Raw genomic sequence first — 25301 nt, 5'->3', positions numbered from 1 at the left:
CATGTGCAAGCTCCCAGGCCAGGGATCAAACCTGACCCATAGCAGCAAGCTGAGCTGCTGCAGTGACAACACCAGATCCTTAACCCGCTGCACCATAAGGGAACTCCAAAAGACAGTTTATTATATATTAATAATTACTGTTATCCAAAAAACACCTTGACAGTATATTGGCATGAATGACATGGAGACCAATTTGGTCCCTGCAAAACAAAAATTAAATGCCTGATTACCTGTGTAAACTCCTATCCCTATAGTCTTAATATTGCTGGATTAATTTTGATTAATTAATCTAAATAACATCAAATTATTATATTATGTGAGCTTAAGGCTCATTTTAATACACACTTCTCCAAAGCCATGAGCAATGCATATGGAGTAGATAATACTAAGTTTTTTGGCTTCAAAGCAATTCATTTCGTTCATATTAGAAACAAATGAGAAAGCCTTTCTTCATAAATAGAATCTATAGTTAAAACAGTCTTCCATTATTAACATAGCTATACAAATGAGCACTTTTTCCATTTCTTCCTAAAAATCATTCAAAAGCAGCAAGGGAATGGAAAAATTAAATTCAAACTAATTTTTGGTAGAGTCAGAAGTTATAATCTTTAGATTACATCATGTGCAAGGGGTACTCTAAGCAGCCAAGATCCAGTCGAAGACAAGAGGAAGAAGTAGAGACAAGAGGCTATCACAAGAAATCTCAGTAGATTGTCCAGAAGTAGGAACTCGCAGAGGACCAGCAAACTACATTTCCATAGTTATGCAGATAAACTTTCATTGAAAACAATGAAAAATTGCTAGATAAAATATATATTGTTTAGGAAGTTCCCTTGTGGTGCAGCAGGTTAAGGATCTAGTGCTGCTGCAACTTATATATATATATACATGTATATATATATATACATGTATATATATATATACATGTGTATATATATATATCTTAAGATACATTAAGAATATTTAAGAGCTGAAAATGCAATGGGGAATTTCCAGGCCAAGTTTTTCATGAAATCCTATAACTGAAGGGGTAAACAGAACTTCAAAACAACAAATCTGCCAATACCCTTGGGGTACTTGTTAACACTGCACAAGGGACAATGGCTTCAGAGCCAGATGGTCTAAAATCTACCTCTAGAGACCACCTAGGAGGGGAGTTTTGCAAGAAAGCCTTCCATACATGATAGATATTATGTTCACCAATAAATTTCTCTCTTTTTTTACTGGGAATCTAAGAGGTAAAATTCCCAGCTCCTTAGTAGTTGTGAGGTCATTTGACTACCTCTGGCCAATAAAATAAAGAGCAGAAAGAATAAATGTCATTTCTTGGCTAAGATAGTGAAAGTTACTGTATAATCCTCAACTCTTTTTTTCCTCTGCCAGAACAACTGATAGCGTTCGAGATGGTGGAGCCTCAATCAGCCAGAATCCCAGAGTATCTATGTGGAAGACTCCCCACTCTCCACCAAAAACCTAAAGCAGATTATGTGTCAACAGGAAATAAACCTTTATGTGTTAAGCTACCAATATTTTTGGAAATGTTTGTTATCATAAATTAAGCCTAGCCTTTTCTTCCTTTCCTTCTTTCTTTCCTCCTTCCTTTTCATTTTTTTAGGGCCACACCATAGCAAATGAAAGTTCCAAGGCTAGGGGTCGAATCAGAGATGTAGCTGCCAGCCTATGCCACAGCCACAGCAACAACGCCAAATTCCAGCTGCATCTACAACCTACTCCACAGCTCATGGCAACACTGAATCTCTAACCCACTGAGTGAAGCAAGGGATTGAACTTGCATCCTCATGGATACTAGTTGGGTTCATTACTGCTGAGCCACAATGGGAACTCCAAGCCAAGCCTATTCTAACATTGATATAAGCACCAGAAGCAGAGGGGTGCTATTATAACAGAAATCTAAAATATATGGCACTGGCTAAAGATCAGGCAAAGACAATAGGAAATTGAGATCAGAGGCTGGAGAGGCCAAACATTTGAGAGTCACAGTAGGTTAAGAGTCAAACCTTGTATCCAGTGATAGTGGGAAAGAGACAAAGGACAAAATCAGTTTGTTAGTTCTGTATGCAAATTGCTACTGATAATTGTTTTTTGCCAAAGTATTTTAAAAAGAGAGAGAGATAAGTTCAGGAAATTGCTTGGCTTACAAAAAAACAGGAGGAAATGAAAGATTTCAGAAATACAGAGCCTTGGTATGTTAAAAGGGCCAATAACTTTTAGATCTCAAACTTTAAGAGCAAACTGAAAAGGAATTTTTTGAGACAAAGTAGCAAAGTTCATCCTATTGTTAGATCCTCCCAATGAATTAAATTGGACTGGAGCAAACATATGCTTAAGGAGATAGCCAAACAAAAATTCCCAGGGTTTCTGATTTCTGAAACTACAAGAGCGTCAAAGTGATATTCAAGGTATCATGAGGAGAAAAAATAAAGAAATATATAGCAAGGTTGAGAACTTTGTCTAGAAAGAATTAAGAGTTAGGTTTTTAGTAGTTGGAACTAACTGGATACAAACAAACAAAAAACTAAGTTTTTAAGAACTACACTTCTAAATAAGCCAGGAGCCTACATTTAAAAATTCTTTAACTGCTCAATATTTAAAATACCTTTGGGCCCCAAACTTCTGGGAACAGAAAGTGAACTGAAAAAGCCAAACAGCCCATAGGAGGGCATACATCCATTGCAGGTATAGTCAAGGGGAATAATGGAAAAGAAAAGATCAGACACAAGGCAGAGCCAAGGGCCATGAAGAGTAATAGGAAAGGTAAGCTGCTGCCAGAAAACAGAATCAGGGTCTAAGCAAAGGACATTCCTGACACTAATGTACGACTCCCTGACAATGTGTACCTGACAGGATTTAAGAAGGCCATGGACAAATGACAGCTCTGTCACTTCCATCCCTCTTCTTTCTGAATTGGAATGCCTTTTACAGTTATCTTGTCCCTATCCCGTCACTGTACACTGGGTATATGGAGACCAAGTAAAAAAATTTTCTGCTTTACTGGTTTTTTGGGTTTTTTGCTTTAGGGTCACACCACAGCATGTGGAAGTTCCCAGGCTCGGGGTCAAATCGGAGCTATACCTGGCAGCCTACACCCCAGCCACAGCAATGCCAGACCCAAGCCACGTCTGCAACCTACACCACAGTTCCTGGCAACGCCAGATTCTTAATCCAATGAGCAAGGCCAAGGACCGAGCCTTCATCCTCATGGATACTGGTCGGGTTCGTTAACCATTGAGCCACGACGGGAACTCCCTGCTTTACTGGGTTTTGACCCAAATAGAGCCAAAGCTAGACTTAGTAGAGAAACAACAGTGTAACATATGGAGATCTTGGACTTTTAACCAATGACTGGATAGAATTTGTGTGATTTTCCTTGGATAAATGGGGTAAACATAATTGGTCTTCATGTGGAAAGAGTGAAACCAGTATCTGGTGACCTGCCTAAAGAATCCACTTCAACTGCACATGGATCTTTCATAAAAATTAAGAAAAACTTCATTATATTTGAGAGATATAAAAGGCAATGCAATAAAACTAGAAATTAACAGCACATTTTAAAAGAGATTCTTCTTCAATCTGGAAATATTTAAGCACTTAATCAAATAACTCTTCAATCAAAGCTCATTATAAACAAATTGCTGAATTTCTCAAAAATACTAATAAATAGGGAGTTTCCATTGTGGCGCAGTAGAAACGAATCCGACTAGGAACCCCAAGGTTGTGGGTTGGATCTCTGGCCTCACTCAGCAGGTTAAGGATCTGGTATTTCCGTGAGCTGTGGGGTAGGTCACAGAAGTGGCTCAGATCCCTTGTTACTGTGGCTGTGGTGTAGGCCAGCAGCTGTAGCTCCGATGGGACCCCTAGCCTGGGAACCTCCATATGCCATGGGTGCAGCCCTGAAAAGAAAAAAAGAAACTAATAAATAGAAATAACACAAGAATCCACAGGATATAGCTAAAGTAGACCCAGAGAAAAATTCAAAGCTGTAAGTGCTTATATCAATAGAAAAGAAACAATGAAAATAAACAAACAATTCAAAAATATAAAAAAGAACAAGCAAGTCAAAAGAAATCAGAATGACAGAATATTCAAAATAAAAGCAAAATTAAATAAAGTAGAAAACAGAATAAATGAATAAGTAAGCAAAATAGATAAACTATCTTAAAAAATCAAGGAAAAGGGCAGGGGGAGATACAAACAAAATAGAGGGATATAATATCCAAACAGTAAAATATTATTAGGGAATAAAAGAAACAAAGTACTGATGCATGCTAAAAGACAGACAAACCTTGAAAACATTATGCCAAGTAAAAGAAGCTGGTCACAGGAACATATATCATATGATTCCATTCGCATGAAACATCCAGAAGAGACCCATCTAGAGATCGGAAAGTAGATTAGTGGTTGCCTAGGGCTCAAGGGCAAAGGGAACAGGATTTCTTTCAGGGTTAATGAAAATGTTCTAAAACTAATTGCATTGACCGATGTACAATTCTGTGAATATACTAAAAGCCACTGAATTATACACTTTAAAAAGGTGATAGTATAAAATGTGGCATATGGAATTTTGTAGGCTAGGGCTTGAATTGTAGCTACAGCTGCATATGAAAGTTCTCAGTCTAGGGGCTGAATTGGAGCTATAGCTCTTTGTCTGCTCCACAGTCACAGCTACACTGGATCAGAGCCACATCTGCGACCTACACCATAGCTCACAGCAGCTCTTCCAGAACACTTTCCCTGGTCTGACAGGCCTAAGTGCTCCTCTTGGATGTCACCAGAGCACTCCGCTTATCCCGGTCTTTGCATGTATCACAGTGCATAGTAATTGCCCAGCAAGCCATCCCAACTCTTGTCTAACAGTAATCTTGACCTCCTAATGGAGGATGCCTTGAACACGGTCAAATCCATGATGCAGCAACTTTCATTCATCAAAGACTTCTTTGTTTAGAAAGTAGAACATTTTTAAGGGCTTTTTTATTTGTTTCTTCGTTTTGTTTGGGTTTTCTTTTTTTCTCAAAAGCTAATTTAATGCTTCTGGCTCCTGGCTGAGCATCTCAGAGTTTCCCCAAGTGTTTAAAAAATTGTAACAAGTCATTCACATTTTTTCATTTCAAAATATTCTTCCTACCACTATGTATAAAAGGAGACTAAATTCTTTGGAATAAATAAATGACATTATATTAATTCTTCCATTTGACTAAACCTAGAACAATCTGATTAAGGATTTACCATCTTAACAAAGAAACATAATTTTTCTGCCAGTTAATTACCTTCGTTAATGCAACAAAACTTAGATCAAAAGGAGGAAAACATGCTGTGTAATTAATAACAATTAAAATGTAACTGTATTTCAAAATGAGATATTAGAAACAGTAATAAAAGGTGTGTCTATCAAAAACAGTAATACAATATCCAAATTTATGCAGAACTTTTTCAAAACATCACAAAGATATGTTCACTCAATCTCTACACAATATTATGTTTTCTGTTACATAAAAGGTCAGTTTTTTAAAACTATATTGTGTGGGTGCTGGTTGAGGTGGGAGGGCAATTTAAAATTAAAATAACAGCTAATTTAGAACATCATCAATATGTTAATGAGTTACTTTTTTTTTGGCCGCACCCACAGTATATGGAAGTTCCAGGGACCAGAGGTGGAATCCGACCAGCAGATGCAAGCTACACCATTGCTGTGGCAACACTGGATCCTTAACCCACTTAATCACTGTGCCAGGGATTGAACCAGATGGCTGCGGCAGAGACAGTGCAGGATCCTTAACCTGCTGTTCCACAGCAGGAGCTCAATGGGTTACATTTTAAACTTCTATAAAAAGTTTGGATGTTTGGAATTTTGAATTCATTCTCCACTGTAGCTCACTATAGGCTATAAAATATAACGGATACCCACAGGACAGAATAGGACATGGTATATATCTATAGGATTATCAGCCCAGCTCTCCTTTCTCCTGGTTACATCTACTTTGCCCTATGACTATTAGAGTGCTGCCATTTTCTATAAACCTTGCCCAGTCAGATGACCTCAAAAAGATTCTTGGCCCAGGAATGGACATCTGAACTGGAATTTTTGAATTCAGAATTGAAAATAACTTAAAACCAACTTTTGTGGGATAAAGATGTAAGATATAAATTCCAGAACCACAGCAGTCATATTTCCCATAGTCTTCAATGATAAGATGAGGCAAACACACAAAGAAGAGAGAGGAGAAATGAAGCAAGACCTGGTTGCATTATCATCCATAATGCCCATTGTTCCTAAAGCTGAGCTGCATCCCTGCCTTCCTAGTGATCTAGTAATCAGTCAATCCATGAATGTCGTGAACTAATTTTTTTTTTTTTTTGCTTCTTCAGGCTAGTTAGTGTAAGCTGAGTATCTGCTACTTGTAACCAAAAGAAATCTAATCAGTATAAACAGAAAATAGTACCAATGGAGTGGCTTCCCAGGCAAGTCAAAGAAGTTTACCTAACTGTACCAGTTCTGGTGCTATTGAAAATCTTGAGCCCTGAGCCTAGGTATCCTGGGGTCCACAGACTGAATCTCTCCTTATCAAAATGTCACTAAGCCCTACATCCTACCTCAATCCCCACATCCTTACCTAGAAAGGGATCATCAGTAAGAGAAAGAAAGCTAGTGAAAAGTATTTGTGACTGACTATCTGTGAGAATAAAGAATACAGCAGCATTATGACAGTTCTGGTGGCTCCTGTGGCGCAGGAGGCAGATGGTCCAATGGGTAGGTAAGGTGTTGGCCCAGAGAGAGGTACTTGTATACAGCAATGATATTTCCTGATCCAAGTATACTGACATAGGGAAATGCCTGTCCTATAATACTCTACCTTATAAGGGTTCATCTCACAAGTAAAACTATTTTATTTTGTCCACCAGTTAAATTGAGCAAAACCTCACGAAAAGGTCAAGGCACAACAATTCTATAATTACTGGTTTTCAGAAAACGAATTTAACTGTAATTTCATAAAAGAGAATAACATTGAAAGAAAAACATAGCCAGGACAAAAGGATGCAGTGTCCTGCATCATCTTGAAAAATAGAAAATAAAGTGCTTTCCCTCAAAAAACCTCTATACTCAAAAGCATTTGTCAGTATGTGCGTATGTTGAGGAATAAGAATGTGGCACTAGATTAAAAATAACCATGGTGTAGGATCTACCATTATAGAACACAGACAAGAATGAAATGGTGGTTAAATCAAATGAATGTAAATAGCATCATTCTTTTTACCCAACGTAAACTAGCAATTAAAAAGATATTTTAAAAAGACTCATAATAAACCATGAAGAATGACTCAGACGCTGAAAGAGATGAAGTATTGTGTTTAAATTCTGATCATTTAGAAATATTTGCTTCAGAGAAAAAGCTGTAGAAAATATCAAAAATTTTAAAGTAATTTTACTTTATTCTTATTATGAAAATAATACACATTCAGTATGGAAAATGTAGAAGTGGCAAAGAAGAAAAAAGAAGAGGACAAATAATCCATAAATCCACCATCCAATAATAAATATTTTGGTATACGTTATATACTTTAAGTCACTTTTCAATGCCTATAACGCTTATATTTTTAAGAAAAGAATTCATGGAGTTCCTGTCGTGGAGCAGTGGTTAACGAATCAGACTAGGAATCATGAGGTTGCGGGTTCAATCCCTGGCCTTGCTCAGTGGGTTAAGGATCAGGCATTGCGGTGAGCTGTGGTGTAGGTCACAGACGAAGCTCGGATCCCGAGTTGCTGTGGCCGTGGAGTAGGCTGGTGGCTACAGCTCTGATTAGACCCCTAGCCTGGGAACCTCTATATGCCGTGGGAAGCGGCCCTAGAAAAGGCAAAAAAGAACCAAAAAAAAAAAAAAAAAGAGTTCATTACATGTTGCTTCTTTTTTTTACTTATATTTTCAAATATTAATATTTGCGCTTAAATCTTTAAAATAACCTTTGCTCTAATAAATCAGAGGCATCCACATTTGTCTTAGGAAGACTTAGGACTGTTTTGCCAGGAATATGAAAAAAAAAGTGTTGCTGATTAACTTCTGGCTAATCAGAAGTTAAGGAGATTTTTTTCTTTTTTTGAAAGTTAGGAATTGTTAAGAAATAAAAGGTCTAAATTTCTGAAACTTCTATTTACAAGACCCAGACGCCCCCAAATATTGTATAAGTAGGGTGAACCCATCATTTATCTTTTCAAGAAACTAACTTTAAAAAGTAAGAGGGGGAGTTCCTGTCGTGGCTCAGTGGTTAATGAATCTGACTAGGAACCATGAGGTTGCAGGTTTGATTCCTGGCCTTGCTCAGTGGGTTAAGGATCCAGCATTGCAGTGAGCTGTGGTGTAGGTCACAGACGTGGCTCAGATCTGGCATTGCTGTGGCTCTGGTGTAGGCCGGCGGCTACAGCTCCGATTGGACCCCTAGCCTGGGAACCTCCATATGCTGTGGGTGCAGCCCTAGAAAGACAAAAAAAAAAAAAAGATAAAAAGTGAGAGAAGGGCTTTTAATAGTTCTCATGACGGAGTTCCCGTCGTGGCGCAGTGATTAACGAATCTGACTAGGAACCATGAGGTTGTGGGTTCGGTCCTTTGCCTTGCTCAGGGGGTTAAGGATCCAGCGTTGCCGAGAGCTGTGGTGTAGGTTGCAGATGTGGCTCAGATCCCAAGTTGCTGTGGTTCTGGCGTAGGCCGGTGGCTGCAGCTCCAATTAGACCCCCAGCCTGGGAACTCCATATGCCATGAGAGTGGCCCTAGAAAAGGCAAAAAGACCAAAAAAAAAAAAAAAGTCTCATGACAATGGGAATAAACTCTTCTGGGAAAACTACAGAATATGCACACCGTCTCTACAGGGCATTCGATGAAAGCTAAATTGAATGTCAGTGGGCCGGTAGCTGGGCCACCATGTTAACGCATGAGGTGCCCCTACCACAGCGGCTACCACCAGCCTAAATCAGCAGTCAGGAGAGGATGAACACAATATGGGGATCTATAGTGCCAACAAGAGCCAAAATGGAACTTAGTCTGCAAGCAGAAACATCGGGTCCTCAACAAACTGAGTAGATTAGTCACAAATTCAGCAGTAGGAGGCACAGAAGTTGGGTAAAGGATGAGGTGAGCAAGAACAAGGACCCATATACAGATTTCGAGCCTTACTTCCCCATCACCAAAATATCATATAACTTCAGTCCCTTGTGTACACACAGATACCATTGGAGAAAAGAGAGGGTAGATGAGGGAAGACTCAGAAAGAGTGGGCACTGTTCTAAAAGAGGCTATTTTAACCTAAAACAAACTCTTTGAAGTCAAAAAGACAGAGAAACTCTTATTGGCATTATGAATTTTTCTCTAGAAACCAACAGTTGAAAAGCCATGAGGATCAATTTTAGAAAATAATTTTTTTTTTTTTGGTCTTTTTGCCTTTTCTAGGGCCGCTCCCTCAGCATATGGAGGTTCCTAGGCGAGGGGTCGAATTGAAGCTATAGCCACCAGCCTACGCCAGAGCCACAGCAATGCGGGATCTGAGCTGAGTCTGCGACCTACACCACAGCTCACAGCAACACCAGATCCTTAACCCGCTGAGCACGGCCAGGGATCGAATCCACAACCTCGTGGTTCCTAGTCGGGTTCGTTAACCACTGAGCCACGACAGGAACTCCGAGAAAATAAATTTTATACATGCATCTGAGTAGTGTGAAAATTTCTAGTTCTGCTACCTACTGAATATATTTCCACATCATTGGTCTACTATTACATCACCACAAATGGTCACACAATATTATAATTCGCAATATTTTTTAAAGTATGAGTTAAGGAATTAAAATGTCTCTTTAAAGATATTGTTTGTCCCTATATTAATTTAAAATTTCCTTAATACCTATCAATCCCTGGAAACTCATGCACTGTGACAGAAAGAGCAGAAGTTTAGCTCCCATTTTTTAATTCTTTACCAATGTAATGAGAAGCCTAATGCTCTATAGTCATCTAAAGTTCACTTAATATAGAAGTGAACAAATATGCTTCAATGTCATCCTGTATCCTGTTGCATCAGAATCATATCTGCAAAAATCAGCTCTGCGTTATCCTGGATTTGCATCATCCTGTAGTTCTTGACCTCAATGCCTTTTAAAAGTATAAAATAGAGGCCCCAGGCTGTAGTGCCTTTGTATTTGTGTGTGTTCTTTCTATCTGCTCATTTGTCCGTTTCTTTGATACATATTACTTGAGCATCCACTGCGTCCTTATCCCCAAGGCTTACTCTTCTCACTTATTATTATTGATCAAAAAAGCCTCTTTAAAGAATGAACTGGAGATTGGCACTTGCCATCTTCCTCTACACAGACTGAATCATGAGCCACTGCAGCTGCCGACCCTCAAAACCCCTGAAAGAGCTCAGGCTGGAGATCAGGAGTGAGGTGCTCAGTGCTCTGGGAAAACTGGCAGGTCTTCAGATAGTTAGATATTTTCAGGAGAAGATGTTATGAGCCCAATTCTTGCATCTCCTCATGTCTAGAAATGCACTAAAATCCTTCATAGTGATGCCTGCTCCTCATGATTAGCAGTAACCTTCCCAAGACTAGCAGGAAATTTCTGTAACATGTGTGCTTGGTTGCATGTACCTCTCCCTTCACCCAAATCACATATATACTGACATTTCCCCCTGCCTCTTTGGAGAGGTATTTCAGAGCTATCAGAAGTTGTATCCCAGGCTACAGTCCTTATTTTGCCCCAAATAAAGCTCTCACCTTTTAATTTGTGCATATTTTTTCAAGTTGACAAAAGTCTTTTCTTCCTCCTCTTCACATAACCAACATTGAAAATGTGCAAAATAAGAGTAAAAAGCTTTCTATTGCAGGCCTAAGTTTTTAAAGTAGAAGGATGAGGACTGGTATAAGAGGAAGCATTTATGAACTTCAACAGAGGCAGGCTGCAACACGTGGTTGCTAAAGGGCTTTCTTATTTTCGGTGCCTTTTGATCCTGGTTTTCAAGTGTATGCTGGAGATGTGACAAGAAGGGACTACTGGCTAGAGAAGATCTATGTACTCTAGCTTGGTCCTTAGTGATGTGAAAGATGCTAAATTCTTCCAGGTTAGTCCCTGAGAAATACAGGAAGAATGTACAGCAAATTAGAAAATTCATTTCTATTTTCTGTTAAGTATACTAATTTTATCCTAGTCCCTTGAAACTGGATTTTCTTCTGATGTGGAGTACCTTGAATACATATGAACTCCCTGTTCAAAAAGCCCAATAGTATAAAAGTCTGAAGAGCATCACAGAAAGCTCTATTATCTCCTTTCCCTGCCTAAATGATTTTCTGTAAAAATCTTTAAAACTATCAAGTTCCTACCCCACAATCACCACCATATTTTAATTTTCTTCCTTTTCTTCTTTTCTCTTAGTATTTTCTCCCTATAATGGGAGCAAGAACAGGAGAATAAAATGCCCAGACTCTTTAATTTAGGGCTTAGGTAGGAGAGAAAAGTAATTGAAATTACAACTATATAAAATTAACCTGAGCCCTTAAAACTCTTAAGTGGAGACCAGAGCATGAACTATCTCCATGGAGATGAGAATGAATTTTTTGGCTCATCACTTATTACCAGATATCAGTTTGGCCAAGGAAGAAGAGATGAGGATGGATGGATAGATAGATAGATAGATAGATAGATAGATAGATAGATAGATAGGAACTAGATTCATAGCAGATAATTTATTAAGGGCGAATCTCATTGTTCTGGATCTTAGTATTCCATTATTTCAGTGATAGGAAGATATTCCAAGAGAAAATGTCCCTTCAACTCATAAATTTCTGATTGAACCCTCTGATTAAATACCTCCATAAATGCTACCAGAACTGATAAAATTAATTTCTAAAAAAGGCCTTTCTCACTCAAAAACATTAAGTTGTGATGTGATACAAGTGATGTGGCTCTTTATCTACCACTCCAGCTCAAGGAAGACATGACTCTTAGACAACTTCTTATCTAGTAATGGACTAAAGATACCTCTAACAACCACTCTGGGTATATCACTTGATCATGTCTCTTATACACAACTGTTTTTTAATATGTGTAGGTAAGTCAAACAGACTTGTACTGTATTACACATAAAGAGAAACATAGGAATCATCCAAATGTTTGCTTCATAAGCAGGGGTGCATCAGAATTTCTTCCCATTAGATGCTATTTTGCAAAGAATAGTTGACCAAATACTCAGTTGAGAGGCTACCCAAACAGTGTATTATAGATAGTAGGTGTTTATCAATTAAAAATCACTAATAAAAGGTTAAAATTCAATAAAATTTAATATATGATAAAATAAGTCAATATAAAACAAATAATTATGAACAGAATTCATAAAAACAAAATGGCCAATGACATTATTCATTTGAAAGTTTATAGAATTTGAACTTTATGCAGTTTTTTTTTTTTTTTGGAGGACAGATCTTTGTGAGTGGTTGGCTATGGAAAGAAAACAAGGATGCCAGCATTGTAGACAGCTCAGAAAAAATGCAAGTATCTCTCAAATTTTATATTTGATTCTCATTATTCAAGGTTGTTATGTTCTGTATAGTCACAATTAGCAAATACTGAATGATTGCTTCTGGAGCAAATACAGGATTAGGTTCCTGTGAGCCTCTGATCACATTTTCATCAACCAATCAATACATGATCGGGTTTTATGTGTGTTTTTATTTAAGTATATCCTATTTAACATACATTGTTGACTCATTAACATTGAATTCACAGCCAACAGCACTGTAACTCTTGGCTGGATGAAGCTTATGTAACACACCTATTTTCTCCATAAGGCACATCACAGCTTTCTTGCACTGAGGAACACTAGACAGCACTTTAGCACTATGCTTGATGGCTATCTGAACAATGATATCACCAACAAAAAGTTCAAAAATGCAAAAAAAAAATGGCACTAAATAGCCCGTGGAAGAACACTTGTTTACAGTAAGAGAGTTGAAATAAGAAAGCAGAGTGTCTGACATCAACTGAGAATGTGTGCGTAGGATGGTTCAAATTTTTTGTCTCTGTGGACATGACCATAAATGACCATGAAAGTGCCACAAGTATTGATACGGAGGTTACAAGTAAAATTTTGCAAGTAGATAAATTTGCAAGTACAGAATACATAAATTATGAAATCAATTGTATTTACCATTCTAAAGAACTATTTATATTTCCTTATGATGTAGCTTTTTACCACTATGTTGCACTTGTGTCTTCTCTTTTGTGTACCTATGGAGCTCCTATTCTCCCTCTAAACCTTGCTCAGAAAACCACACACATACTAACCTCCCTCTCCTATTACCTTTATTTTTATACTTATCTCTATTTTGCACAAATCAGATTATACTGTATTTACTGACATTCTCCTTTTCTGGACTATGAGGTTCACTGAAGTTAATCACCATGGCCTAATACATCCATATAATGTACACTGTGTTTACTATGACCCAGGCTGTATGTCAAAGGGTGCTTCACATACACTACCTTGTTTAATCTCTCAATAATTCTATCATCCCTATTTTACAGTCGCAGAAACAGAGGCTTAGAGCAGTCACATCACTGGCTATATCACAAGCTGCAGAGTTGGTATTCAAACCTAAAGCCCAAGCTTTTAACCATTATGTTATCCTAAATAAATATTAGTTACCATAAATATTATTGATTGCTTTGTGCTAGGCATTGTATTAAATGCTTTCTATAAACTGTCTCACTGAATCCACTTAATCCATTTCTAAGTCTCCAACACACAGCAAAGTGCGTGACACACAAATGTTTGTTGGGTTGAATTCATTTCTTCCTGCTTCCACATCTTCCTGCTTCCACCTCCACCCTCTGTGTGGGTGATCTATGACCTCTGTCTGGCTGCAGCAAGTCTCCATGTATGCTGTGGGGCTGCTCTTGGAGAATCTCCTATCTCTTCCTCCTTGCCTCTCACTCCCACTCTCTCTATCTCTTTTGAAGATCTGTTTCCCTTTCTTTTCTCTCTTCCAGTTATCTCTCTTATATGAGCTTTTTCTTTCTTTCTCTGCTCTTTTCCTCTCTTCACATTTTCCTCTTCTGTTTAGTCTAACCTCTCCACACTTGTTCTCTCTCTGCTACCCTCCTTTCCTCTCTTCACATTTTCCTCTTCTGTTTAGTCTAACCTCTCCACACTTGTTCTCTCTCTGCTACTCTCCTTTCCTCTCCTCCCCCATTCCCTTCCCTTCTTCATCCTCTCCTAACACCTAGGAACTGCAAAAAAGCTTGCTCACCAGGAATACACCAACACTGGCTTCGAGTATTTCTTGTGATGGGAGCGGAGGGTTAGGGAGCCCTTGCGCTCTGTCAAGTCCGTGGGTCCAAGTTCAAACCTGTATTGCCTACCGCTGCACCAGTCCCGACAGGAACTGTCAGAGCTCTCCATGGTGGCCCTCCTGGTACAGATTTCATAGGATTTCCCTCTGCACTATCCTGCTCCCTGCACGGACACAGACCAAGATTCAGAGTCTCTTATCTCCTAAGCAACCAGGAGCGAGGTCAACGGAAGGGGCGGAGTCAATAGAGGGGCGGAACCCTGCAACCTAACAGTCCTGGTTTCCTAGGCTGTGTGAGCAGATACCAATTAGAAAGAAACCTGCAGCTCCGATTTGACCCCTAGCCTGGGAACCTCCGTCTGTCGCGACTGCAGCCCTAAAAGGACAAAAGGCAAAAGACAAAAAATAAAAAAGAAACTACATATCCCAGAATGCTATGAGGGGATTGATCAGGTTACAAAGAAGTTAAGAGGGACAACTGCATCCTGGGATCTGTAGTTTCACCTTCCTCTCAGCCTAGTCCTTAGAGCCGGGGGCGGGGGGTGTAAGACAGAGCACCAGGTCAGCAAAGGAACCTAAGCCCAGAGCAGGTCTGTTCGAGCTGTCCTTGGTGAAGTTTCTTTTTACCATTCATCTGTTGCCACCACACTTTCTGCTTACATGTTATATAAATTTGACTAAACGGGGGCAAGAGAACACCCCCCGATTACTAAAACATGTCATTTCTATATAGCTTTTCTGAGAAGAGGAGGAGCAGAATCAATTAGCAAGTCAAAAATCTAAGGGTAAAAAAGCTTGGCTGGTTCCAACTTCAGTTGCTTTCTCAACCTTTCTGAGCAGGAGTTTCTTGCTGTGAAAAACGAAGTAGAGGAGGAGACTGTACAGGAGGTGGTGAAATGGACACAAGAACCTGAAGTCCCTTTGGACTGAAATGGCTAAAAGACCCAAGCTCTAGGTACAGGTTAGTGCTCCAAGGCATTCAGCTTCCAAAGATTTGCCAAGATCTCCATGTTTTAATTTGATATGTTGTAACAAGACAAATTCATCACATTATTATGTTTTGAGTTATGTGCATGAAGGAGGTTTCAAAAAGATTATCTATGGCATTGCTATCAAGAAATCACTGGATAACTGCCTTGTGCTTATTCTGCTTTTGAGTTTCCAAGAAAAAAATATTTAGCACACCAGAATTCTCCTCCCCAACCTCAGCTGAGCACCTTAAGGACATTAACTGACTTAATCATGGCCATCCCACTGCCTGGCATAGTGCTGAGTGCATGCAATCATTTTAAGAGTGCGGAGTGAACTAAGAAATGAGTATTACATTTTATTACCTTAGGTTTTTCTGCATTTCCATAAATTCCAGAAGTTTCTTACTTTAAGAAAACCACATGTACTCCAAAAACTCAAACATAAAAACGTAAATTAAGAGGTATTTCACATTACAAATAGATTCTCTAGTTTGCAAAAGATTTAATACAGCACTCCTATAAATAGTGAAGTGCTCTTCTGGATCAGTTTTCAAAAATTTTATTACATACAGTTACCAAGTGCTTTTCTGTGGCCTGTGATGGGCAACTGTGGTAAACTTAGGCCCCTATTTTACTGATGGCCACAGCTAAGCCATGTTTTTGAGAATCAAATAAATAGTCCGCTGTCACCAGCTTAGTGCTGGTAGAGCACTGACCACTAGTCCTTATTTCTTGAAGGAATGAAAAGCAAAATAGATATTAAAAGGTTAAGTAAGGAGTTCCCTTCGTAGCTCAGCAGTAAATGAACCCGACTAGTATCCATGAGGTTAAGAATCCCACTTTGCCATGAGCTTTGGTGTAGGTTGCAGATGCAGCTCAGATCCTGCGTGGCTGTGGCTGTGGCTGTGGCCAGCAGCTATAGCTCCAATTTGACCTAGCCTGGGAACTTCCATGTGCTGCAGGTGCGGCCCTAAAATAGGAAAAAAAAAAAAAGTTTAAATAAGATCCATGTTAAGCTAAATTCTGTCCAATCAAAGCATAGCCCATTGCTATTACTCCACAAATATTATTATCATGCTGTCATTTAGTTTATTTTATTTTACCTACACTTAAAGCATATTTATTTTACTTATGCTTTAAGTGGTGGCAACATAATATATGTGCAACCAAAAGGTCAAATCGCTGTAGCCAGTTTGACTCAGAGACAGAAGCTGCCCAGAGTAATAAGCCCTTTGTGTGGTACACTGGTGCTACAGATATTTAAAAGCTTTTCAGCATTCCAAGTAGAAATATATTAAGAAAACAAACATGACTTGTTATTTTAGAGTTCCTTAAGGCAAGCTGACAGTCTTTTGGAGTTGAATATGCTTTTTTGTTGTTGTTGTACTCTTTCACCCTTATATCAGCTTTATAAACTTTATTGTCTTCTGTGTCTACTAAATACTTTTCGAAACCTAGAGTTGATATGCAGGAGATATCCTCAGATTCAGACATATTATATTCCCTTTGTATATAGCAGCACATTTTGTGAAATTTTCAGTTTGCTGATTCCTTTCTTATCAGTAATAGAACAGTATTTATTGCAGAGGAGTTTGTGAGAATTACATAAGAAGAAAAATATATTGAAAACAGGAGGAACAGTGCCTAATACATGCTCAGTCCTCAATTAAATTTCAATTATTAATGCTATTACTACATCCTAATTTTGTACTTATCACTTGGGAAAAATACTCTAAAATGTGCTTGTGTTTGTGTGGAGTTTCCTAGGTATACCTCACTGATTTTCAAGCTTTGTTTGTCTACAAGGTCTATTTGATGAATATCTTTTTATGATATTTTCATATGAAACTTAATAGTCTGAATGAGAAAAATGTTGGCAAGGAGAAGAATCAAGATGGCGGAGAAGTAAGACCTCACATTCACCTTCTCCCACAAACACATCAAAAAACACATCTACATGTAAAATGATTCACACAGAACATCTGTGGAACACTGGCAGAAGAACTTAAACCTCCAAAAAGGGCAAGAAATTCTTGATACAACTGGGTAGAACAAAAGAAAAAAAGAGAGAGGAGAAAAGGAATCAGGATGGGACTAACATTCCTGAGAGAGAGCTGTGAGAGAGAAAAGGAGCCTACATCCTGGGAAGCCATATAGCTGATGGGGAGATTAGCTGAGACAGAGGGACCTCAAAGTCACCGAGAAAAGCACAGCAGCTGGACTGAGGAGGCAAAGCAGAGTGAGAGCTGTACAGATCATCTGTACCACCACCCCAGACATCACAGCCTGAGATGCTCTGGCAGGGGCTGGGCACTGAGACTCAGGCTCTGGAGGTCAGTTCTGGGGAGAAGACTAGGGTTGGCTGTGTGTGGACAGCTTTAGGGGCTAAGGAGTGGTGTGCCATAGGTGGGGGAGCAGTCTGCTACAGGCTGGGGAGTGGAACGCCACAGCAGAGGGAACCTGGGAGGAGGTCTGGGCTCAGAGGAGAAGCAAGGCACCATTGTTGGGGAGGGCAAGAGTAGGAGGGGCGGACCGCCATAGGAATCTCCTTGAACACGTTTGGGCTCTCAGAGGGTGGGATGCCTCTGGCGCAGACTACAGGAGGCAAGAAGCCACTTTCTCAGGCTATGGGATACTGGGTGCTTCTTGTGCTATGGGTAGCCGGGCACCTCTTCTGTGGGCTAAGGGCAATGGAGGGCTAAGTGCAACATGGTGCCTCTTGTGTGACCTACAGGCAGCAGGGATGGACCACAGTGGTCATCTCAGAGGCCAGAGGGAGGCATGGCCTGCCACCACTGGGGGCCTATGAGTGGACTCCAACTGCTCAGGAACTATTCCCAATTAAAGAGCAGGAGAATTCACCTGAACCAGCAATGAAACAGACCTTTGCAGTCTGACAGACACTGACTTCAAAAAGAAGATAATGAAAATAAAGGAATTAAGGCTGAACATAGAGGAATTAAGAGTCTATATGAACAGTAATGCAGATTCCGTTAGAAATCTAGGAACTAGAAAATATAAGGAGGAGCCAAGAAAAACTAGAAAATTCATTTTCAGAGATACAAATGGAGCAAATTAGTGACTTGGAAGATAGAAAAATGGAAATCACCCAATTAGGACTGCAGACAGAAAACCAAATGAAAAAAACATGAAAGCAATATGAGAACTATGGGATAATATAAAGCTGGCCAATTTATGCATAATAGGAATTACAGAAGGAGGAGAAAAAGAAAAAGGGATTGAAAATATATTTGAAGAAATTATGTCTGAAAATTCCAAATCTAAAGGAAACTGATATCGAGATACAGGAAGCACAGAGAGCCCCAAATAAGTTGAACCCAAACAGGCCCACACCAAGACATATTGTAATAAACATGGCAAAAGCTAAACAGAGGATTCTAAAGGCAGCAAGAGAAAAACAAAGCGTTAATTATAGGGAATCCCCATAAGGCTATCAGCTGATTTCTCTACAGAAACACTATAGGCCAGAAGAGAGTGGCAAGAGATATTCAAAGTTCTGAAAGGAAAAAATTTGCAGCCTAGAATACACTATCCAGCAAGAATATCATTTAAATTAGAAGGAGAAATAAAGAATTTCTAAAACAAACAAAAGCTAAAAGAGTACAGCAATACTAAACCCATTCTAAAATAAATACTGAAAGGGCTTCTCTAAATAAAAAAAAAAAAAAAAAAAAAAAAACAAGTAAGGATAAATAGGATGGAAGAAACCACAACTGAAAAACAATCACTTAAATAAGCCAGCATACAGATCTAGAAATGGAAAAAAAAAAAAAACTACTGTAGAAGTGATGATAAACAAAAGGACAAACATGAAGATGTTAAAAAAGGATTTTGAAATCATGGAATGTGGGGAAGGAAAGTAAGAAAATCTAGACTCTTTTTTTTTTTTTAATAATGTGTCTGAGCCTATATGACTATTAGGCTAAAGCAAGTAGATACAGGAAGGGGTTAAAATACTTAAAAAGCAGGGCAAGCACAAATCAAAACCAAACATTACATTCACAAAAACTAAAAAGAAAAGGACATAATGGAAATCATCCAACGAAAAAAAGAAAGGAAGAAAGGCAAAACATAGAATCCACTGGAAAACAAGATTTAAAATGTTAAAAATACATATTTATCAATAATTACATTAAATATCAAGGGACTGAATGCTCCAATCAAAAGACACAGAGTGGCAGATTGGATAAAAAAAAACAAAAATGTACAATCTGCTGTATACAAGAGACTTACCTTAGGGCAAAGGACACATAAAGATTGAAAATGAGGGGATGGGAAAAGATATTTCAAGCCAATGGACAGGACAGGAGAGCAAGAGTGGCAATACTCATATCAGACAAAACAGACTTTAAAACAAAGGCCATAAAGAAAGACAAAGAAGGACACTATTTAATGGTAGAATGATCCATTCAAGGGGAGGATATTGCAATTGTCAATACATATGCACCTAATTATTAGGAGCACCCAGTACAACAAATACTTAAAAGGAGAAATTGATAGCAATACAATCACAGTAGACTTTAACACCCCACTCACACCAATGGACAGATCCTCTAGAGAGAAAACCAATAAAGCAACAGAGATCCTAAATGACACAATAGAAAATTAAGACTTAATCAATATTTTTAGGACATTACATCCAAAAAAATCAGAATACACATTCTTCTCAAGTGCACATGGAACATTCTCAAGGATCGATCACATACTGGGGCACAAAGCTAACCTCAACAAATTTAAGAGTATAGAAATTATTTCAAGTACCTTCTCTGACCACAACAGCATGAAAGTAGAAATCAACCACAGGAAAAGAAATGATAACTAACTAACTACACGGAGACTAAACAACATGCTACTAAAAAATCAATGGATCCATGAGGAAATCAAGAAGGAAATAAAAAAATACTTCGAGACAAATGATAATGAAGACATAATCATTCAAAATCTATGGGATGCTGCAAAAGCAGTGCTTACAGGGAAATTCAAAGCAATACAGGCCTTCCTCAAAAAAGAAGAAAAATCTCAGATTGACAACTCAATCCACCACCTAAATGAATTAGGAAAAGAAGAAGGAAGGAAATCAAAGACCAGAGAGGAAATCAATAAAATAGAGATTCAAAAAACAATAGAAAAATCAATAAAACCAAGAGCTTTTTCTTTGAAAAGGTAAACCAAATTGACAAACCTCTGGCCAGACTCACCAAGAAGAAGAGAGAAAAAACCCAAATAAGCAAAATTAGAAATGAAAAAGGAGAAATCACAATGGATACTGCCAAGATACAAAAAAAAAAAAAAAAAAAAAGAGAGAGAGAGAGAGAGAGAGATTATGAACAATTATATGCCAACAAATTTGACAACCTAGAAGAAATGGACAACTTTCTAGAGACTTACAGCCTGCCAAAACTGAATCAAGAAGAAGCAAATCAACCGACCAATCACTAGAAATGAAATTGAATATGCAATAAAAATACTCCCTACAATAAAAGACCAGATGGCTCCACAGGCGAATTCTACCAAACATACAAAAAGAAACTCATATCTATCTTCCTTAAAATTTTCCAAATGGCTGAAGAAGAAGGAACACTCCCAAAGACATTATATGATGCCACCATCACCCTAATACCAAAACCAGACAAAGATACCACCAAAAAAGAAAACTATAGGCCAATATCTTTGATGAATATATATGTAAAAACTCTCAACAAAATTTTAGCCAAATGAATCCAACGACACATCAAAAAGATCCTACACCACAACCAAGTTGGATTCATCCCAGGTTCACAAGGACGGTTCAACATATGCAAATCAATCAACGTCATACACCACATTAACAAAAGAAAAGTCAAAAACCACACGATCATCTCAATAGATGCAGAAAAAGCATTTGACAAAGTCCAACATCCATTTATCATAAAAACTCTCGTCAAAGTGCGTATAGAGGGAACATTCCTTAACATAATCAAAGCCACTTATGACAAACCCATAGCAAATATAATACTTGATGGAGAAAAGTTGAAAGCCTTCCCAAAAAATCTGGAACAAGACAAGGATACCCACTCTCACCACTTTTATTCAACATAGTATTGGAAGTACTAGCCACAGCAATCAGACAAACAAAATAAATAAAAGGTATCCAAACTGGAAGAGAAAAGTTAAAATTGTCACTGTGTGCAAATGACATGATACTATATATAGAAAACCCTAAGGACTCAACCCAAAAACTACTTCAACTGATCAACAATTTCAGCAAAGTAGCAGTATATAACATTAACATTCAGAAATCAGTCACATTTCTGTATACTAACAATGTAATATTAGAAAAGGAATACAAAAATACAGTACCTCTTAAAATTACACCCCAAAAAATCAAATATCTGGGAATAAACTTGACCAAGGAGGTCAAAGACTTATATGCTGAGAACTATAAAACATTAACCAAGGAAATTAAAGAGGATTCAAAGACATGGAAAGATATTCCATGCTCCTGGGTTGGAAAAATTCATATTGTAAAAATGGCCATACTACCCAAAGCAATCTATAGATTCAATGCAATCCTTATCAAATTACCCATGACATTTTTTTTTTTTTGGCTTTTTGCTATTTCTTGGGCCACTCCCGCGGCATATGGAGGTTCCCAGGTCCAATCGGAGCTGTAGCCACCGGCCTACACCAGAGCCACAGCAACGCAGGATCCGAGCCGCGTCTGCAACCTACACCACAGCTCACGGCAACGCCGGATCGTTAACCCACTGAGCAAGGGCAGGGACCGAACCCGCAACCTCATGGTTCCTAGTTGGATTCGTTAACCACTGCGCCACGACGGGAACTCCACCCATGACATTTTTCACAGAACTACAACAAACAATCCAAAAATTTATATGGAACCATAAAAGACACAGAATTGCCAAAGCAATTCTGAGGAACAAAAACCAAGCAGGAGGCATAACTTTCCCAGACTTCAGGCAATATTACAAAGCCACAGTCATCAAGACAGTGTGGTACTAATACCAAAACAGACATATAGACCAATGGACCAGAATAGAGAACCTAGAAATAAACCCAGACACCTATGGTCAATTAATCTTCGACAAGAATATAAAGTGGGAAAAAGAGTCTTTTCAGAATGTGGTGCTGGGAAAACTGGACAGCTGCGTGTAAGTCAATGAAACTGAACACACCCTCACACCATGCACAAAAATAAACTCAAAATGGCTTAAAGACTTAAATGTAAGACAAGACACCATCCAAACTGCTAGAAGAGAAAATAGGCAAAACATTCTCTGACATCAACCTTATGAATATTTTCTCAGATCAGTCTCCCAAGACAACAGAAATAAAAGCAAAAATAAACCAATGGGACCTAATCAAACTGACAAGCTTTTGCACAGCAAAGGAAACCACACACACACACACACACACACACACACACACACACACACACACACGACAACTTACAGAATGGGAGAAATTAATTTCAAATGATTCAACTGACAAAGGCTTAATCTTTAAGATACACAAACAATTTATACAACTCAACAGCAAAAAAAGCCAACAACCCAATTGAAGAATGGGCAGAAGACCTGAATAGAAATTTATCCAAAGAAGATATACAGATGGCCAACAAGCACATGAAAAAAAAAAATGCTCAACATCACTCATTACTAGAGAAATGCAAATCAAAACTACTATTAGGTACCACCTCACACCAGTCAGAATGGTCATCATTAACAAATCCACAAATAACAAAGGCTGGACAGGGTGTGGAGAAAAGGCAACCCCCTGCACTGTTGGTGCGAATGTAAATTGGTACAACCACCATGGAAAACAGTATGGAGGTACCTCAGAAAACTAAATATAGAACTACCATATGACCCAGTAATCCCACTCTTGGCTATATATCCACATAGAACTTTCCTTGAAAACAACACATGCACTGGTATGTTCATTGCAGCACTATACACAATAGCCAAGACATGGAAGCAACCTAAATGTCCATCGGCAGATGAATGGATTAAGAAGATGTGGTATATGTACACAATAGAATACTACTCAGCCATAAAAAAGAACAAAATAATGCCATTTGCTGCAACATGGATGGAACGAGAGACTCTCATACTAAGTAAAGTCAGTCAGAAAGAGAAATACAAATACCATATGACATCACTTATATATGGAATGTAATATATGGCACAAATGAACCTTTCCACAGAAATGAAAATCATGGACATGGAGAACAGACTTGTGATTGCCAAAGAGGAGGAGGAGGGAGAGGGACAGATTGGAAATTTGGGTTTAATAGATGCAAACTATTGGTTTTGGAATGGATAAGCAATGAGATTCCGCTGTATAGCACTGGGAACTATATCTAGTCACTTGTGATAGAGCATAATAATGTGAGAAAAAAGAATGTATATATGTATGTGTGACTGGGTCATTTTGCTATACAGTAGAAAACTGACAGAACACTGTAAACCAGCTATAACGGAAAAAATAAAAATCATTAAAAATAGAATAATGTTGGCAAGCTATCTGAATATATTACCAGGGATAACAATGGTTTTGTATTCATATGGAATCTTCTCTTCAAAAGCAGTAATAAACTTTATTCTTTGTAAACATGAAATCATTGATCCTCAACATACTTGAGTTATTCCTGTTTTCCTCCAGCTTCATCAAACCAATGAAGTGTAGGGCTTAATGCAATGGCTTCTATATATGTTAATCTCTTTTCAACATATCCTTGGGGTGAGAAAATTAAAACTCAGGTGACTGAAACAGGACTTTTCTATAAGTTAAGTTCAGGCAGATCAATTCAGGAAGTGGGAATCCCTTCATCTGAGCAACTCTAGTATATTTCTGTATTAGCTTCATTAGATCCTTAAAGAGGTTGCCAAGAAGACCAGATCAAGACAGCAAACCTGCAGATGTAACCCAGCAAGATGTAAATGGCCACAGATGTTAATCTCTTTACCATCTCCTTTTCTTCATGTTTTCGTAGTCTGCTTAATTTCTGGAAAAGCCCCTGCTGAGGACTTTCCAAAGTCACCATCAACAGGTCCTCTCCCAGCATTAAAATATTTTCTATCAAATCTCAAACAATTAAGTTGAGAAAAATAATTTAATTATGTAAGAAACTGTACTACCTCCATGTTGAATCTAGTTTAAATCTATTAAAAACTTGTATTAAAATTGTATAACACTTAGAATTTTAAAACTAAGTATTTATGTCCCAAACAAGGGTTGCACAGTAATTTATTAGTTCTCCAGAAATAAGGACCTCCTATCAACCACCATATATACATCTAGGGGTTCACTTTCAAATATTTTATATTAAAAAAAGAGTCTTCAAGCTAAGTCAAAATGATTGTGAATTATCTGGTCCTCTCCACTCCCTCTGTCCCTCCCATCTTCTGTCTTCTTCCTTCCTACTCCCTTCTTTTCCCTTTTCCCACTTTTCCTCCCCCTGTCCCTTCCTCTTCCATTTTTATTCCTTTTCTTCTTACCACGCCTTCTTTCTCTCTGCCTTTCCTCTCCTGTTTCCTCCTCTAAGAAGAGGTATGGATTTTAGAGTCAGAATCTACGGCTAAGCACCACAGACAATCTGATACAACTCATTTATATAAGAAATAATGGGGGGAAAAAAGACCCAGAAATTAGGGCCAAAATTTAGAAGCAGCAGCTCATGTTTAATGATCCAGGCATTCACGAGGGCATCAACTCCAACGAAAGCTTCAATCTCCACTTTCTTTAACTATTCATAAGTACCAATAGTCTTTTTCAGAAAAATTTAACCTTGAGTATGATTCCTCTGTGCTTCTAACTTGGCTTGCAAAACTATTAGGCATTAATCTGCTCTCAACCAAATTTTTTTTTTTTTTTTGCCATTTCTTCGGCAGCTCCTGCGGCATATGGAGGTTCCCAGTCTAGGGGTCGAATCGGAGCTGTAGCTGCCAGCCTACGCCAGAGCCACAGCA

At 38.3% G+C, this 25301-nt stretch overlaps 1 protein-coding gene across 5 annotated transcripts in view; it reads right to left on the bottom strand.

The window, feature by feature from the left end:
* C1H9orf135 (chromosome 1 C9orf135 homolog) overlaps positions 1–25301 on the bottom strand; it is a 226189-nt gene that overhangs the window by 147648 nt on the left and 53240 nt on the right. Inside the window, exon 1 of one of the 5 annotated variants that reach the window (XM_021064704.1) lies at positions 14297–14558. The exons of 2 other annotated variants lie outside the window; for them this stretch is intronic. In XM_021064704.1, the coding sequence (XP_020920363.1) occupies positions 14297–14448 (152 nt within the window). In that variant the 5' untranslated portion in view covers positions 14449–14558. Of the gene's footprint in view, positions 1–14296; positions 14559–25301 lie in introns of those variants that run through there. 2 more of the 5 variants (XM_021064714.1, XM_021064709.1) reach the window with 2 other exon arrangements.

Source organism: Sus scrofa, chromosome 1 (assembly GCF_000003025.6).
Source record: "Sus scrofa isolate TJ Tabasco breed Duroc chromosome 1, Sscrofa11.1, whole genome shotgun sequence".
Taxonomy (NCBI): Eukaryota; Metazoa; Chordata; class Mammalia; order Artiodactyla; family Suidae; genus Sus; species Sus scrofa.
The sequence above is the reverse complement of the archived record's forward strand: the minus strand, read 5'-3'. Positions and strand labels throughout refer to the sequence as shown.